The sequence below is a fragment of the Branchiostoma floridae genome, chromosome 16 (genome assembly GCF_000003815.2).
Source record: "Branchiostoma floridae strain S238N-H82 chromosome 16, Bfl_VNyyK, whole genome shotgun sequence".
NCBI lineage: Eukaryota > Metazoa > Chordata > Leptocardii > Amphioxiformes > Branchiostomatidae > Branchiostoma > Branchiostoma floridae.
The window spans coordinates 14,637,665-14,655,544 of record NC_049994.1 but is presented as its reverse complement, the minus strand read 5'-3'; the positions used below and the strand labels follow the sequence as shown (position 1 = coordinate 14,655,544).

The following is a 17,880-nucleotide window of genomic DNA, read 5'->3' as shown; positions in this document are numbered from 1 at the left end:
CAAATCTTAAAAAAAAAAACAGTGGAGGAGAAATCGAAACAGCAAATTGGATTAGTCTGTTGCGGGGGAGTTGCAGGCATGTCATGGGGGTGGGTTGGCCTTATCGTGGCAAATTTTTGCCGTGTAAGTTGCCTGGGGCTTATAGCTACTAGCTTAACAATTTTAGTAAACAACCGAGAAAAAGAAATAAAAAAAAAGTTTATGACAAAACCCGTCGGGCACAGTAGTGTATGTTCCCGTCAGGGGTGTAGCACTGTCGGCCTCTGAAGTCACAGATTTGTCACGATGGCCTGCCACATACCGCGGGGGTACCTGTCGGTGTTTTCGCGATTCGCTCCGAGTTAAAACAAAAATCCCGGGGCCCGGCGCAGTATCCGTAAATGCCACTAGTACCTCGGTAACCACAGGGTGTCCCACGGGCCACATAGGGGTCACGCAAAAAACAGCCCGTACACCACCCGACGGGGCCCCTTTTCCAATGATGACAGAAGGATTACCGTGAAAACTGTGTGTGTTCTGCTAAAGTCGTAAGCAACCACTTCAAGTCTTGACCACAATTTTGAATAAGTTTAGGACAAACTAGCGCCAAACCAAACAACTACACTTCGATGATAAAGTTTGGAACAACATGAATGAAGATTACTTGATTTATACTCAAAAATTACCAGATTTGAGATCAAAACTAAGGGCTCCGTCACATCTGTCGTTCGATGTGTAACTTTGGAAATTTAGCGCATTTTCAGTAACAAGTCGGTTGAGTTTTGTACATAATCCTCAGTTTGCGATTATAAGACAATGTGATCGCAGAGTCAAGAGTAAAGCTCCTTCATATGTACGTCCCTGGCCACAGAACTTGTGACGAGCACGTGTACTTGTCACCTATCCCTAAGCAAACATTGAAACGACAAAGGAAGATTTGATATTGAAGATTAGTCTGTTGCGGGTCTCACAAAAACAAGACAGGAGCTAAAATCGAAACACAAACTTTGTATAAACATTTAAACGTGCCTCCGGGGCAAAGTAAGTCCCAGAAGATTGCGTTTGTGTTATGCAACTTTTGCCTGTCGTGGGTTGAGGTCTGACATTTGCCAAGGTCTGACATTGTCTTGGCATTTTCAAGTGAAGAACAATAGGTGTTGGAAAGTGTGTGGGCGGGGGCTTGCCTCGCAGTTCCCGGAATTGTTATTGTTTAACTTCTTCCGATGTTCAGCAAATTTTAAATCGTTGTTTTCATTTCAATCATAGTAGACGAGAGAGGGGAAAAACTTGAAGGGCCGAAGCCAAAGCTGTAATTTAAGCCGTGTGGGTCTGCAAGTGAAAATATTTCATCATGACAATATTTGAAGACTCTACTTGTATCTAAACTGGATAGAAGTACTAGTAAGCAGTTGTCTGTCTTGAAGTGACCCACACACCCCAGCCACTCAGGTCGCGGCTCAACTGTCTATAGCTCGTTGCAAGGACACCATGAAATTATTTTGTTAAGACTCTACATGTACTATATTTAATCGGAAAGAAGTAGTTGTCTGTAAGTAGGGAAGAGCAGGGTGCTGAAGTGACCAATCAACTGTTATGATTCTTCCTGATTGGTAGCATGACAGCATTCAAACCCAGGGTATCTGAGTTCGGGCCAAACACCCTGCAGTTATGCCACAGGAGCCCACAGACAATTTTTTCATGAAAAAAACAAGATTGTAGCACAGATTTTTAAGCACTATAATATTTGGCTTTGAATCTTTCAGGTGCAACAATAAAAGACACACATTCAAGTACTTTTTTTTCACCTCAGTAAAAAGACATTTATTTTGTAACCAAAAAAGAGATATTATAAAATACACGGGTTTGCGCACTATATGCAAAATACCATACCGCACATACAAGTCACACTATACTGTAGTACCCTCCCTTCTTTGGACACCTAATTAACTAGGTCACTAATTAATCACTCTCAGCACTAATTGGAATAATTTATCCCAAAATCACAGACTGTACACGATTGGCCATTGGTTAAACTACATGTACATATGTGGTGATAAACGTTGAGTTATTCATAAATATACCTTTATTATTACACTTTCGTACCTTAGCTTATAATGTGATTGTTATGCCACAAAAATAAAAGTTTTATAGTCTTTCTGTTCCTTATTATTTAACTAGAAATCACACAGGTAGCATCACAGAGTGAAATGAAGGAGTCTAACTATAGGGATATCCATTTATAGGGACAGTTTCAGAAGTTCAAATACTCTGAACAAACAAGATCTATTTTTCAGTCACAGCACAGCAACACGATGAGCCAAAAGGAATTTTGGCTACAAAGTTTGCCATTTACTATACACTTGGACTAATACAAAGATAATATGGATTCTATAATGCATATTGAAAAGTCAGACTCCAAAAAGTTATTGAAAATAGTCCTGCTACAAACACATACTCAAACACATACAGTCACTGCACAGGGTCGACAAAAATCTGGATTCGAAAACTAACTGTACGAATTCAAAATTAGGTCTTTACAAATTTCACTCTTTGTACAAGGCTCGGTTACATACATGGGATCATCATCTTAACCAATACATGTGTGTACGGAATAACCTATCATCATTTACCTAAGGGCTCCAATAGGCCTCCATTGTGGGCATGTATTTTGTGTTAGTTAGTTTGCCTACAACTCGGGATTCTATCCCGGCAACGGAAGCATAGCCCCGCCTACCAACCACTGTCATGGCGACGCCACGTCGCTACGGTTACGTGGTCCTAAAGCACGTCGTTCATTGGTCGATTGATATTCAGTGATTTGTACATACTGGAGACCGTACTTTAACATGATTATGCACCATACAGCACTGCTTTCTGTCTTTGCCGTACAAAAAAGCGCGAACGGGGGATAACTTTTTACCTTTGCAGCTGCCATATTTCGCCTCCAAGTCGTCCACCGATAACCAACCACACAGTATATTACTTTAAGCCTCTATCATTTGAAAGGTTTGCAGTTTAAATCTTGTCTGTTGCTCGGACAGCACAGCAACAAAATTGATTTCGTATCAATCAATCAATGAGTTAATTAATTGTGTACATGGTACTGATTGGGAAAATGATACTGCCATGGAATATGCCAGACCAACATGTAACTTAGAACTACCAGTGCGTGTAGTAGTTGTAATCCTCTGTAGTAATCCAATATTTACACATTACACATCGGTTTTGCTGAATTACCTCCTTTGCATGGCAGTGATGTTCCTCTCCTAACTAAACTAGCGGAATCAAAATACTCAGGATGTGCCGTCTATGCAGCTTCGAGTCGCATCCCTCTTCTAAACTAACTCACTCCTTGCATTTAATTACACAGACACGCTCCTGCCATATGCTATGTACACTATATACACGGGTAATAAAAATGGCTTCGCCCCTTAGGCGTCGCCAAAAATGTGACGGCGTCTTTTTTGCAAGAGTAAAAGAAATCGTGACTACCCAGTAGACAGGATTGGAGACGTAGCTAGACGCTATATTTCTACTTACAGGGTGGCTTGAGTATTGCAGCATTTCTTCAGGTTCAGTACATGATTCTGTTCAACTTGTTTCATGGTAAATGCTCTTGGCCACAGCCACTTTGTCCTTAAAAAGTCTAACGATTATGACAATCATCTTCTGTACACACACTAACAAACAATGGGATGTATGGGAAATGTAGTCCTTCCATCTGCTTTTTCGCAACCGACCGAGTCAGTCTGTTTGCACTGGTGTAGCAAATTCGAACCGAACAATTTCTGACACTGTAAACGACTGACCAAGTCTTGCACTCTTTTCCAGAGGGGGTTTGGGAGGGGGGTTTGTGTGATGCTTAGTTCATCCATTTTCGGCAGTTGGGGGCACCACAGCAGCACGGGATCTTCTGTTCATCATCCTCGATGTCAAACTTGTAGTCATAGGTCAGCTGAGAGGGGAAAAAACAAAGCACATCATCAACAACTTCTCAGACAACTTCTTTAACACATACTGTTCAATTTGCTAATTTTTCAAGTTACCCTAAGTTTGCAACATTATAAAAAAAAAGGTTGAGAGATTGTCTAATGCACAATCAGTAATCATTTATACATACTTTGGATGAAAACACTTATGAATTAATGAGACCTTTGGTACACATTTTCCCACTGTGGGCTAAGCACTGGCCACAATTTTGAAAAGATTTTGATGATACCACCAAATACGCGAACCAAAAAACAAAACTGTTAGGGCCCTACTTCATATGGCTGTACCATACAAACAATTCTCACAAAGCACAATTCATTTTGACAAACTAGTCTCAACTGAAAATGAATTGGACTGGAGCAAAATTAGTCCGTCACTATAATCAGTTTCCATATTAGTCTGTCTGGAAGATTAGAAATACAAAATACATGCAACAAGCAATCATCTTAATACATCATACATGAGGAAAAAAAGGGCTCCTGTCAAAAAATGAAACAGTTTGGAAAAGATTAACGATATTGCAGGTTAACAAAGGTTAGACACCCTGGTAATAAGATATGTCAAATAACAGTTACTCAAGCAACTAGATATGATTTTGGAAACTGTCAGAAGTTCAGGTTCCCATTTTTTGGAATTCAAAGTTAGGGTATAAAACCTGCTCTTCAACAGATCTGTTTAGTGTCACTGCAAAAGGCAGTAGACACAATCTGAATAGTTTTCCATTTCCAAAATCAAATATTATCTACTAGTTGTATTCTGTTAGTAACTATTATCTGGGCTAAAATACTGCAGTTTTTATGTTGTGATTTTATGTTGCATGTTTAACAAACAAATGTCCAAGCAGTATTTTCAACTGCAAACTTTTAATGGTAGGGGGAAAATGAAAAAACACTTTAAACATCTCCTTTCCCTCTACCATGAATTAAGTTCCAACAAATTAACTCAGTTTAAGATTGTCCTAAGCATGTCCGCTTACCTCCTCTCCTTTGCTAAGCCGCCGTGATGAGATGATGATGATCTTTTGTTCCTTCTCAAAGTTCACCACCTCGGCCACACAGTTTGGGTTACACGAATGGTTGATGTACCTAAAGGGGAAAGGCAATTTTAACTTCTCAACTCTCTCTTATTCTTTTATTATTTTTCATTGCCATTTGTCAAGAAAAGTTGCTTCAAACATGTCGGACAATGACAATTTCCTATATATTACTTTGTTGTATCATTTACGTATTATTCAATTTCTGTTATGTGCTAATTTTTCCCTAGGTACCCTGGGCCTAAATGGAAATCGACAATGTCTGTTGAAGGATGCTACCCAGCTGTTTTTGAAGATTAGATAAATACATCTTATATGAATAATAAATGTATCTGATATTACTACAGTGCACTACAGACTCGTTTCAACCATGAACTTCAAACACTAACCCCTATTCCATACAAACCCGATATTAAGTACTCGACAAAATAAATAAATTTATAGGGCTCTAGACCGTTTCCAACTCCTTTTTTGAACGGGCCCTTTTTACAACGCTCCTTGAGTCTCAAAATGAAATAAAGGTAATAACTAGAGAGGCAAATTTAATAAAATAAGACGATTGACGGCGAACCTGGCAGGGCCCCCGGCGAGCGTGGCATCGATGACGAGGTCAGAGTCGATACGGAACATGTAGACTCCGCGGTTCTGTTCCTCGTAGATGTGCTCCCGCTTGTTGCAGACCTCGTTCCTGATGATGACTCCGATGTACTCGATCACCATCACGTGCTTGTCAATGTCCTTGGCTGCAAACAGGCCGAGACCCTAAAAAAGATGGTCAATGGTTAGTAAGCATTTACCATTCAATTGGATGTAAGTCAAACCTGCCTATTGCGACCACTTAATAATAGACTTTTAAAAAATGGTCAAATTAGATAGGAGGAAAGGACAGGTTATAAACAAAGAAGAATATAAACAAACAATTCTTAATGCTAGGGTCAAAGACTTTTAATAGGGACCACCAGATAGCATTTTGTTGCTTTTTTTTAAAGTCAGGATTTCAACCACTAACTTTACATCATTAATAAACATTCGAAATCTCTCTAATTGTTTAAATATTTGATTAGTTATGACACAAACATTCACTGCACAAATGACAAATTACCCGTCCTCATTCAGGAGCTTTACACAGTAAGGTAATAATGAATGCACATGTATTGCCATAGCAACAGTTACCTGTATCCGTGAGCGTCCCAGCACCACGTTGTTGCGCCACTCCTGCTTGAGTTTGCGGTACTGCGCCGACTTGGACTGGGCAAACTGCTTATGGTAGGGGGACAGCAACTCCCCTGTCAGAGTTGTCTGGCTGGACCGCGATGTGTTACTGCTGGTCAGAGTATGGGGCCTTGGGGAACACAATCAAAGTACAAACATTAGTATGCAGTAAATATATGTCCTAGTGTGCTTGACAGGTTTTAACTGGGCAAACTGCTTATGATAGGGGGACAGCAGCTTCCCAGTAAGGGTGGTCTGGTTGGACCGTGATGTGTTACTGCTGGTCATAGCATGGTGTCTTGGGGAACATAATCGGAAGAAGAAACATTAGACATATGTGCTTTACAGGTTTCTCATTAAAAATGTTTAACCCATTTTTGGATTTTCTTTCTATTTCCATTAACACGATTCCTTTACTTTGAAAAGCTTTCCTGACTACCCAACCTATGTATTTCTGAAAATCAATTCAGAATATGACAACCAATGCAGCATGATTATGTATACAGTGTAAACAGTGAGTAAAAGTTGAGTTCTTTTAAAGGGAAGACATGCATACTTTACAGAGTAATGTTAAGGTATTTGCATGGTATAAACCGTGTAGGCTGGACTGAAACCAACTACACATGAACAAAGCAATGTAAGAGATGTTTTTGGAATACCTTTTCTTCAAAACAATTTACAGTACACCTGTACAAGATACATTGTCCCAAACAGGGTCTATCCAGTGAGGTATAATAGAAAGACTGTACCTTCTGATGTAGGTGCGCATCTTGGGTTCGGAGCGAGCGCAGCCCGTTGGGTTGATCGCCAATGGCAACTCGATCAGAGGATGGCGGCCGTAGCGGAAAAAGTAGTCCTGCAGCATCTCAGTACCAGGAAGCTGGAGCAGAAACAGCAGGGTTATTATTACCTTCCCCAGGAAGGTTATGTTTTTGGTTGAGCATTGGTAACAGTATTTGTAGGGTGTATAATTCTGTGTGCTCAACCGAGGGCACAACAGCATGAAAACTTAACGCCAAAGCTATGATTCTTTGCCTACAATTTTTCATCTAAAAAGGTTCTTGTTTTGAATCCCCTAAGCAGGCCATAATATTCTGCCCTTCGAAAAGACACCTTACAGTTACAGCTATTTCCTCCATCATTAGCTTGAGTTAAGGACCTTCTCTCAGATGGGACCTAAACCCAGAGGTCTAATGTTTCGGGAAAGCCACAACTTGAGTAAAGATCCCACCATAATTGAGTAGGGTTTCATCCCAATGTGAGTGGTCTTATGCTGCTTGTCTTTACAGTGCAAAACTGTTGTGTTTAGCCTATAGGAAGTAACCTGGTTGTGAAAAACAAGAAAAGAAGAGTAATAGGGACATACCGACTCCACGATCCTGAGCACGGCCGGCTCGGTCAGCCCGAAGAGGTCCTCTCCCGTGATGAAGTTGGGGAACAGCTTCAGCACGTCCGACCCGCGCCGCATCTTCTCAATGGGCTCGAGGATGTTCAACCAGACCACTAAAATGGCATAGAAGATCAATTAGCATGGTCACAATCATGTCATTTTATAGTTAGGGCTCCTAGCTCCATGAAAAATCAAGGTACTACTAGCACGTCCGACCCGCGCCGCATCTTCTCAATGGGCTCGAGGATGTTCAACCAGACCACTATGGGAGGGGGGCAACAATTAGTACAGTCATAATGTAAGCCATTCTTATACAGCTTCAGCACGTCCGACCCGCGCCGCATCTTCTCAATGGGCTCGAGGATGTTCAACCAGACCACTATAGGGGGGCATAAAGCAACAGTTAGCACAGTCACAATGTATACACATGTTTACTTCAACTGCATCTGAATGGGCTCGAGGATGTTCAACCAGACCACTAAGAATAGTAAGATGGAGGTGGGGTGGGGGGCGCATAGAGCAACAGATAGCACGGTCATCAGTTTGGTCTTACGCAGCTTATGCACACTGTACAAAACTGGTGAAATAGACCTAAAGGAGGTTCAAAGGATGTATGTTGGTGTCGCAGCTGTGTGATTTGACTTTCAACAAATTTCTTTAAGAAAAATTTTTTAGTGGTTTTGTTGTCTTTTTTAGCCATATTTGTACATTTGGTGTGATATACCCATTATAAAGTCAAAGTAACATACATTCAATTTAGGACACAACGACGTCACCAACGTGCCACATTTCAGTGAGATAACCACTTTACCAAGCAAGGAAAACATGATATCAAACAAGGAGAACTTACATTTGGGCGTGGACCCCTTGAAGACAACATCCTCATGCCCCTGTTCGATGACACGGATGACGAGCTGTGGCCGTCCCTGGTTCTCCTCCACACGACACACGTACCGGCAGCGCTTGTTGGCGTAGCGCATGCTCCAGTACAGGCGAGTCACCTCAAAACCAATCTGAAAATACAATACAAAGTTTCTGTTGTCAGATCTTTAGTTTAAGATTCTGGTGCTATATCCTCCACACGACACACGTACCGGCAGCGCTTGTTGGCATAGTGCATGCTCCAGTACAGGCGAGTCACCTCAAAACCAATCTGAAAATACAATACAAAGTTTCTGTTGTCAGATCTTTAGTTTAAGATTCTGGTGCTATATCCTCCACACGACACACGTACCGGCAGCGCTTGTTGGCATAGCGCATGCTCCAGTACAGGCGAGTCACCTCAAAATCAATCTGCAAGTACAATACAAGGTTTCTGTTATATCTTCAGTGAAACTGGTGCCATGTCCTTAACACGACACACGTACCGGCAGCGCTTGTTGGCATAGCGCATGCTCCAGTACAGGCGAGTCACCTCAAAACCAATCTGCAAGAACAAGGGTTTTTGTTGTTAGATCTTCAGTTCGAAACTGGTGCTATATCCTCCACACGACACACGCACCGGTAGCGCTTGTTGGCGTAGCGCATGCTCCAGTACAGGCGAGTCACCTCAAAACCAATCTGCAAGGACAACAAGGTTTCTGTTGTTAGATCTTCTGTTACAAGGTTTCTGTTGTAAGATCGTCAGTATGAGATCCTGGTGCCATGTCCTCCACGCGACACACGCAGCGCTTGTTGGCGTAGCGCATGCTCCAGTACAGGCGAGTCACCTCAAAACCAATCTGCAAGTGCAACAAGGTCCAATGACGCAATTACTTTTGCTGATACAATACATCTTAGTCTCACCTCTGTCTTGAGATTATTCCCAGGCCATTGTCCTTTGATTAACAGGAAGCTAAATTAGCAGACTGGTCGTGTACAATCACCTCTAATTGCTTCAAGGCTTTCCTCCTTTGCCAGTTTGGGGAGGGAAACTTGGACAGCTAATAATGACAATGAAATTACCATGGCAGATGGCACCAATGCCACCTTTATGAAGCATAAAAGCTTTAGGCTCAAATGCTGCACAGAGCACCACATTCACAAGGGTAAGGCTTACATGTAAGTCCCTATTCCCAAACCAGGGCCCGGCCGGGCAGCTTTAAGAAATGAAAAATATGATATAAAATACAACAAAACACACAGAACGTAGTCATGACCATAATTTGGGTATAATCCTTGGTAAACACTTTTTTAACTTCTGCAAACACCCAGGCCGGGCACTGGTTTGGAAATGGGGCCTAACACGGTGTCAGTAGAAGAAGTGCATCTTACCGGGTAGATGGCAGTCCTGGTGTGGAAGGCCTGGAGCTGGTGCGGGAGCAGCTGCCCCACGTTGTGGAAGATGAGGCTTCCCACACGGAGGGTGTACTTCTTCTCACCGTAGTTACGCATGATCCTGGGAACAACAAAGGTTGCATTTAGGTTAGGTGTGACAAATCGCTCAGTGGAATATAACCAGCTGCTGCTGTGTCACATGCTTGTAAAGCTGGTGTGTAATGCTGAAGTGCGGTTATACCAGCTATATACACAATGTAGATACAGAACACAATTTCTTACAATACGTCATCTGACAGTTTTAAGTCAGCATGTGCAAATTTGATGTGTTGAAGTCTGAGGCCATTGTTTAATTATTCAGCTTTCCATCAGTAGGAAAAAAAATGTTCTTAACTCTAAAATTAAATGTCGGGAACAACTCCCTGCCCCCAAACACTATAAAATTACTAGCTACAATATCTAACTGGTTTACAGTATTAGATAGAAAGTTGTAGTTGTAGCACAGGGGGACCATGTATTTCTGTGAACTGTAATCAATTTTTATCAATCATGGATTTTATGTACTGTTATCTGCTGGTGCATTTCATGTGGTATTAAAAAAAACTGTCATATATATATCCAAAGGGACAAAGCCAAATCTGAATCTCTAAACAGTTGTAGTGGCACAGAGGGAGTGGGTATTTAAAGCACTGTAAATAGATAGTTTTAGCATCACAGAGAGAGACACTGACTTGGCGATCTGCTTGCTGTCGTCCCGATTGATGTACACCCTGCGGAAGACTGACAGGCTGACCAGCTCGTTCTCGTGTTTGTTTGGCGCATGGACGGGGCACATCACCGTCTGCAGGGGTGAAAACGGAGTATGTCAAATATACATGCCTATAGGCACATCACCGTCTGGTGTTAACAGACGTAAAATAGCAAATTATTGTCATGGCACATCTTGCAAATAGTCACAAATAACACTTCTGTACAGAACATTTAGTGCATCATCTGTATTGCAAGAAATGAAGAACAGACCAAACTTGGTGACCACCATAACTATTTTCTACTTTCTGCAATATTCACACATGCACATGTACTTTGTGTAACTGCCAACAAAATTACAGTTTGCTATTGCAATTCCTTGGTTCACAGACATTTCCATGTAAAATCTTAGCAAGAGAACACCATGACAACAGAGGGCTGAGAGGAAAACTGGCATCTGACTTTGTTCAAGCCATGAAACTGTGTGTACTTGTACAAAGGTACAGACCCTTCACTCAGAGTTCATTTCCAATCGAGCATCATCTTTTAAAATACAAGAACCAAGAAATCGAATTGGAGTGGTCTTACCTTGTCCTTGAAGAACATACAGTTCTCCTTGATGGCACAGATGAGGTGGTAGATCCTCTTGCAGTTGTAGCGATGGCACGTGATGGTGGCGCCGAACTTGTTACAGGCCGTGCAGGCCAGCGTCTGGCCGCGCTTGTACGCCATCTCCACGTTAATGAGCGCGCCGTTCAGGGTCTCGTACACCTCGGTGGACCACAACGCACAGTTCAGATGCACCCACATGTCCAGGTCCATGTTGAGCAATCTGTCAGGGGTTGGAGGACAATGGTCAAAGGTGAAAGGTCACAATTAGAGGGATGCGCATTGGGTGGATTTTCATGTCATTCAATATGGCTTATTAGAATGCCTGTAACTTACAGTGTAAGAAGCCTTTTTCTTTGGAAATGTTGGCACTTTAGAGTCAGAAATTACAGGTAAGGGTTTGGACTATTTCATTTGGTAAGAAACATATTAGGTTATTGCTGTTGAAAACCTTATGAAAGTCCCTATAATTTTATTGTCACAGTGTCAATACTTCAATCAGTCGAACCACAGACCTCTATGCAACACAGTTATTTACACCCATGCCATAGAGTGAAACTGTAACCTGGTAAATGCCGTATCTTAGAGAATAACACATTCTACAGTGACACACGGTTTGACTGTAGTTAAAGCCCCGGTCACAAGAATCGTACGACGTCCTTGCGATGGCATATTCCGCATATCGCACGATGATCGCAGTGAATCGCAGCTAAATCGTAAGCAAAATCAGCCATCGCAGAGCATCGGATGATGTTCAAAATTTTTCAAGCGTCGTACGATTTTTCACTTGTGTCTCTTCTTAATAGCCGAATGACCGCTTTTGTGATTTTTTAACCAACCAAATGTGGACCTAGCTGTTAAATACCTTCATATAATGTCTTTCACTTTTGAAAACAAATCAAAAGAAACGTTAACCATAACAACATGAGTCTTACAAACAAAGGTTCAAGCACAAGTACTGGTATGATTATCTCGGCCTGCTTGCCGGCTCTACGAGTCAGGCCTTTTCGATAATCATATTTTACTTTTCTTGTGATGATATGCTAATAGGGAAAAATGTCATCAGACAAAAATCATATCATAAGCATCATATCATAAGCCTGCCTTTCTGTTAAAGTTGTCCCCATGGTTACAATTATGCTAAACTGACCAGAGACCGGCGAGAGATGAGATTTCATCTAATTATGAACCGGGCACGTGTATGTAGCCATCAAGCAAATACATGCATCACCTGTGTGTGATACTTATCCGCCACGTGGAAAACATTGCCTTGAATGCAGACTCTTCTACGGGCGCGATGTTCTCTAGTTGCTATCGTGAACAGTTGCGGCTGATATAGTTTCCTTTTTCGTCAATATCGACAATATCAGGGGAAACTGAAACCATGACCACGTGCTAAAATGTATGAATCTTTAAAAACATCAGAAGAAAAAATGACCGTAATGAAGTCTGATATGGGGGCAATAAAAATCGTACGACGTTGGAGAAACTTTGAACATGTTCAAAATCTATTTCAGTTCTATTTTCGCCATAGGAGGCTCCCCGATTTACTATGATTTACCTGCGATTGACACAGATACACTCTTATGACCTCATCGTACGATGCGCTACGATCCTTGTGACCACGGCTTCATATATCTAAACCATTGCTTCCGATTCTTCCCCGACTTACGACGTACTGCGCTTATACCAAGCATAAAACCTCCATCGCAGTCAATCGTACGATTCTTGTGACCGGGGCCTAAGTTCTCATATAACATGTGTAGACTTAAACATGCGAAAGCTTACAAAAGACAAAACCACCTTTTAGGTTTGCCTTAGGGTTTCAAGCAAACAAACAAACAAACAAACAAGCGTACCTTGCCGCTGCCTCAGTGTCGCCGTCCCCAGCTCTCCCACATAGCACGCAGCAGCGGGAATCCACCGGAAGGTCGTCGGGCTTCAGGCACGTGCCCAGCTTGGACATGAGCTCGTCGATCTCCTTCTCGCTGGGTGGTCTGTACGTGGACTTGGGCACCAGGATGGACACCTCCCACCGCCTCCACCGAACACCCTTCCATTTCTTTATTAGCACCTGCAAAGGAATGTTTAGGCTTGTGATAAGGCCACAAAATTGCTATCTGTCCGTCTATCATTCCACTCTTCTAATTCAGTTCTATCTAAGTGACTAAGAATCTGAGTTACTTGTGAATGATAGTTGCTTGCTATCTGAAACATCTATCTTGCATTCATACTGATGCTTGATTTATAATCACATTGCAACCTTCAAAGGGAGTTAAGTCTTGCCATTAGTTAGACATAAAGAAATCAAATCACAATACCACGAATATGTTTTTATTGTTCTGCTACAGTACTTGTACTACATAATTTTCTTGGGGTGACAGGCTTAACTCTCTTCCATTAATCATCTGATGCCTCTTATAAATGGACCCTTCCACTGACCTTGGGGGGTTCTGGAGGCAGGTCCTGGGAGGTCTGGGATGTGTTTGAATCTGACCTCCTCTTCAGGCGGGGTCGTTCACTCTTGCCCTCTGACCCCTGACCTTCTGAGAAGGGTTTGGAGGTGTTGTTGACATAGGTGGGACTGAGATGGATGGGGATCTCAGAGTGCTGTGGCCTGACGATGTCCCTGCTTCTATGGTCAACGATGGACCCTGCTTTCTCCTGGATAGAAAAATATATGTATAGAGATGATCAGCAAAGAGCAACACAGTCCAGAATACATCTTATTCTTTGTATCAGTGGTGCAAATAAATTCTTTCTCTTGATTTGCTGCTGCCCTTTCTACAGCATGTTAACAACTTTATCAAAATACTCATGCTTTGTGTATCTGTGGGAAATGAGTGAAGTGAGGAAAGTTGCGTTAAGTGCCAAGGGCATGTCACGGGCATATCAGGGGACCACTGGTCTTTGATTCAAATACCCTACCAATTGTGGTATGCCACACCACTATTCATCTCACCGTTATGCTATAATAATCTGCCTACCTTGGTCTCTCTTCTGCCCCTACTCTGCACTGAGATGGCAAACTGCATTAGGTTTACTTTAGGGGTACATGTCTTTACTGTGGCCATGTCACTGGCACACTTTTCTTTGCCAAACTGTTTAAAACATTCTCTTGAGAACCCATCCTATGGCTACCTTGGTTTCTCTCCTACCCCTACTCTGCAGTGAGATGGCAAACCGCAAAAGTCTAGGGGTATGTATTTCTTTCAGGGGAACACCCATTACAAATCTTTAAAAATTACATTTGGCATCTGGGATATAAATTCTTAATTTTTTTCGGGAGATTTATCATCTGGGATATATATTTTCAACTTTTTTTTCGGGAGAGGACATCTGGCGCCCTACTGTGACCATGTCATTGGCACACTTTTCTTAACCTAACTGTTTAAAAAATTCTTTTTCTATCTAACTTTCAAAAAACTTCTGTTGAGAACCCCTCCTACCTTGGTCTCTCTTCTGCCCCTACTCTGCAGTGAGAGTGCAAACTGCATTAGGTTTAGGGGTACATGTCTTTACTGTGGCCATGTCACTGGCACACTTTTCTTTACCAAACTGTTTAAAACATTCTGTTTGAGAACCCCTCCTACATTAGTCTCTCCCCTTCCCCTATTCTACGGTGAGATGGCAAACCACAAAAGTTTAGAGGTACATCACTACATGTATTTCATCCAGGGTAACACCCTTTATAATTCTTTAAAAATTACATTTGGCATCTGGGATATAAATTTCTAACTTTTTTCGGGAGATTTGTCATCTGGGATATAAATTTTCATTTTTTTCAGGAGAAGACGTCAGACACCCTACTGTGACCATGTCATTGGCACACTTTTCTTAACTGTTTACAAATTCTTTTTCTATCTAACTTTCAAAAAACTACTGTTGAGAACCCCTCCTACCTTGGTCTCTCTCCTGCCCCTACTCTGCAGTGAGATGGCAAACTGCATAAGACAGGTGGAGCTACAGAAGGTGAGCTCTGAGTCGGAGTCAGAGGAATCCTGCGGACAGCAATCAAGCAATCGCAAAATCAGACACAAGAATTACTGTACACACAATGATTTATCAACATCTTAAGCAAATCAAATGCAACACAACACAAACAAAAAAGAGTCTTTAGATTGGAAACATTTGAAAAGAAGTTTTGGGATAAACACATGCAGGAAACTGAAAGAAAAGTTACAATTTTCTTTGTTTTTTTTAAGAGAAACTGTGATTTGTTTCAAGAGTATGAGCTCACCTTAGAACCCACAAGAGCAGTGCAACACAACAAGGAAATAGCCAGAGCTGAGACAAAGAGTAATTTGGGTGCACTTCATAGAGATATTGATTTAGGCCCCCTTTCCACTAGAGAACGATCACTGATTGACTGTACTGTGCCAAACATTGGTTTTCTGTGACCCTTACTTTTATAATTGGAATCAGATGCAAAAGAACAATTAAAAATGAAACAAAACAAACAAAATGCAAGATAAATTACTCTTTAACTATGAAATTTGTTGCAAAATTTGTTGAATCTTGCAGCACGGTTGCAGTGTCTAGTGGAAAGGGGTTTATTTAACACCAGTAGCTGAAGAGGGAAAACTCCACCTTAGCCTCCACAGACGGAAACAAAACAACAACAGAGATAGGTAAAATCTCCGAACTGTAATCCTAGTTACCTGAGCAACAAATCTAGTCCTGACCTGATCACTTCTGCCCTCCTGGTCTCTCAGGAAGGGGAAATCGGAACTTGCTTTCCTAATGCCGTCCCCTTGTACCACTACGTCACAGTGTCGACAGAACTTGGGCTTCCCCTGTTGCAGTAAGGTCTCAAGACTGACGCCTTGCGGGGGGAGGACTCCGCCGTCCCCCTTTCTTTGCTGCTGCTGCATTCTGAAGTGTTCTGCCATGGAGCTGGGATAGTCCACCCCTTCGCTGATCTCGTAACTCGTCGGAACCGGCACGCGAACCAAGTCCGCCACCGCCGCGACGATCCCGTTGATATCCTCCGCAGCCGTGGCCGACAACGTTAAGGAAACGGACATGTTGCCGTCCGGCCTTTGGGGTGGGAGGGCACCGCCCGCCTGCCCGACTAGAGTCCTCATGCGCTCCAGATTGCTCACGCTGAACGCGCTCTCCGAAGTCCGTGTTACCTGGACCGCGTCCGTGGCCCGCGGCATAGACACGCTAGTCCTAATGTCCACGGTACTCGTGTTGGGCGGCACAATCGACTGCGGCACGGAGAACGACGGTCTTACAAAGACGCCAGCTTGGCTGGAAGGGAAACTGGACTGCCCGGAAGTTGGCGGAATGGGGTGGTCCCTCGGCGGCCCAAACTCTGTGGGCGGTTTGGCTGCAAAAGGTAAAGGTAGAGAATCTACTAAGGGGAGGCCTCTGAGTTTGGCGTTGTTCGGCTGTAAAAGGAATGTCTTATTCACTACCACAACAGTGAAGGAAGTTGAAGAAGTAGATGCTGAAGCTGCTTCCTTTCCAGGCTCGGATAGCTGGAAAGCTAGCTGAGCTGTTTGTATAGCCGAAGGTGGGTGAATCCCTTGAACCTTAGACCTCTGGGGTTCTGCTGAGTCAGCAGTTTTGTGCCTGGGCATGCCACACTGAGGTAAAGCAGTTGCTTGGGTGGTTTGGGAGGTTAGTTTGGGTGCTCGGTGGTGGTGCAGACTTTGGATGACCAGTGTGGGGTTAGTGGGTCCAGGCGGAAGACTTCCGGAGGGGGGGTGCGTGCTGAGAAGTTTGGGCTTTGAGAGTGTCTTAGGAAAAGTGAGTTGACAGGAAGAAGGAAGTCCGGGTTTTTTTGAGATGTCGTCAGAATAGTCTGCAAGGACAGGTTAAGAGAGAACAGGTGTCAAACACATGGAGCGGTCCAAAAAGTTTTAGACAAAATGTGATCCTGACAACTCCAAATCAAAGCCATGGACTAGCCTGGAGTCAAAGCTTCTTTGCTTTAGTCCACTCCCAAAGGTTGCTGGCGGGTAGCAACTTTTGGGGAGATGACTAAAGCAAACAAGGCTGGACTCCAGGCCAGCCATGGACATCATAACACTTGAACATGATGATGATGATGATGATCTCCGGTTTAACGTCGATGGGAAACATTTACCACAAGTTTTACCCCAACTATCAACATTGAACATAGGATATAGCAAACGTTTAAAAAAAGCAAACTTCTTGGACCACTCCATTATTTAGTTGCTGTGGCAAGTAGTTTAGTTTGAAAGGAGAACAGAAGGAAGAGCATCGAAAAGCTAACAGAAAAGGGGAACTGTACATTTTATGAAATATTAGTGAGACACATGTATTGTGAAAAACAATGGGGCTGCAACAGAAACTTATTTTGTTACAAGAAAAACCTTAATATCATTAAACTAGCATAAAAAAAACATTTTATCACAATAACTCAACACCTACAAATCTAACATGAGGTAAACGTTTCACATGAAGATGATGCTTTATATTTTGGGTATTTAAGCCCATATAAGGGAACAAAATTTTGAACAAACATCTGTATTTCAAAATGGAACACCCTGTGGGTGATGGCTATATAAAAACTGAGACATATCAAAGACCATGCACTAAGAAAAGAAAGCTAAATTTTCTATTTCTAACCTCTTCTAGGTGTGGGAGCGATTAGTGGTCATGGTTATTATGAAGATGATGCTTTTTCTTT

General features: G+C 42.4%; 1 protein-coding gene across 2 annotated transcripts; it reads right to left on the bottom strand.

Annotated features, from left to right (window-relative positions):
- Window positions 1-1,773: 1,773 nt before the first annotated feature.
- LOC118403621 (histone-lysine N-methyltransferase 2C-like) lies at window positions 1,774-17,859 on the bottom strand. 2 transcript variants are annotated; one of them, XM_035802394.1, is made up of 15 exons: window positions 17,820-17,859; window positions 15,878-16,551; window positions 15,119-15,217; window positions 13,659-13,880; window positions 13,076-13,290; window positions 11,196-11,439; window positions 10,592-10,701; window positions 9,858-9,981; window positions 8,455-8,617; window positions 7,581-7,717; window positions 6,964-7,094; window positions 6,176-6,344; window positions 5,574-5,764; window positions 4,946-5,054; window positions 1,774-3,934 (listed from the first exon to the last, which is right to left on the bottom strand). In XM_035802394.1, the coding sequence occupies exons 2-15, from the start codon at window positions 16,376-16,378 to the stop codon at window positions 3,842-3,844; spliced, it is 2,508 nt and encodes an 835-aa protein (XP_035658287.1). In that variant the 5' UTR covers window positions 16,379-16,551; window positions 17,820-17,859; the 3' UTR covers window positions 1,774-3,841. The 2 variants fall into 2 exon arrangements, with proteins under 2 accessions (XP_035658287.1, XP_035658288.1); XM_035802395.1 differs by having other exon boundaries at window positions 15,902-16,551.
- Window positions 17,860-17,880: the final 21 nt, after the last annotated feature.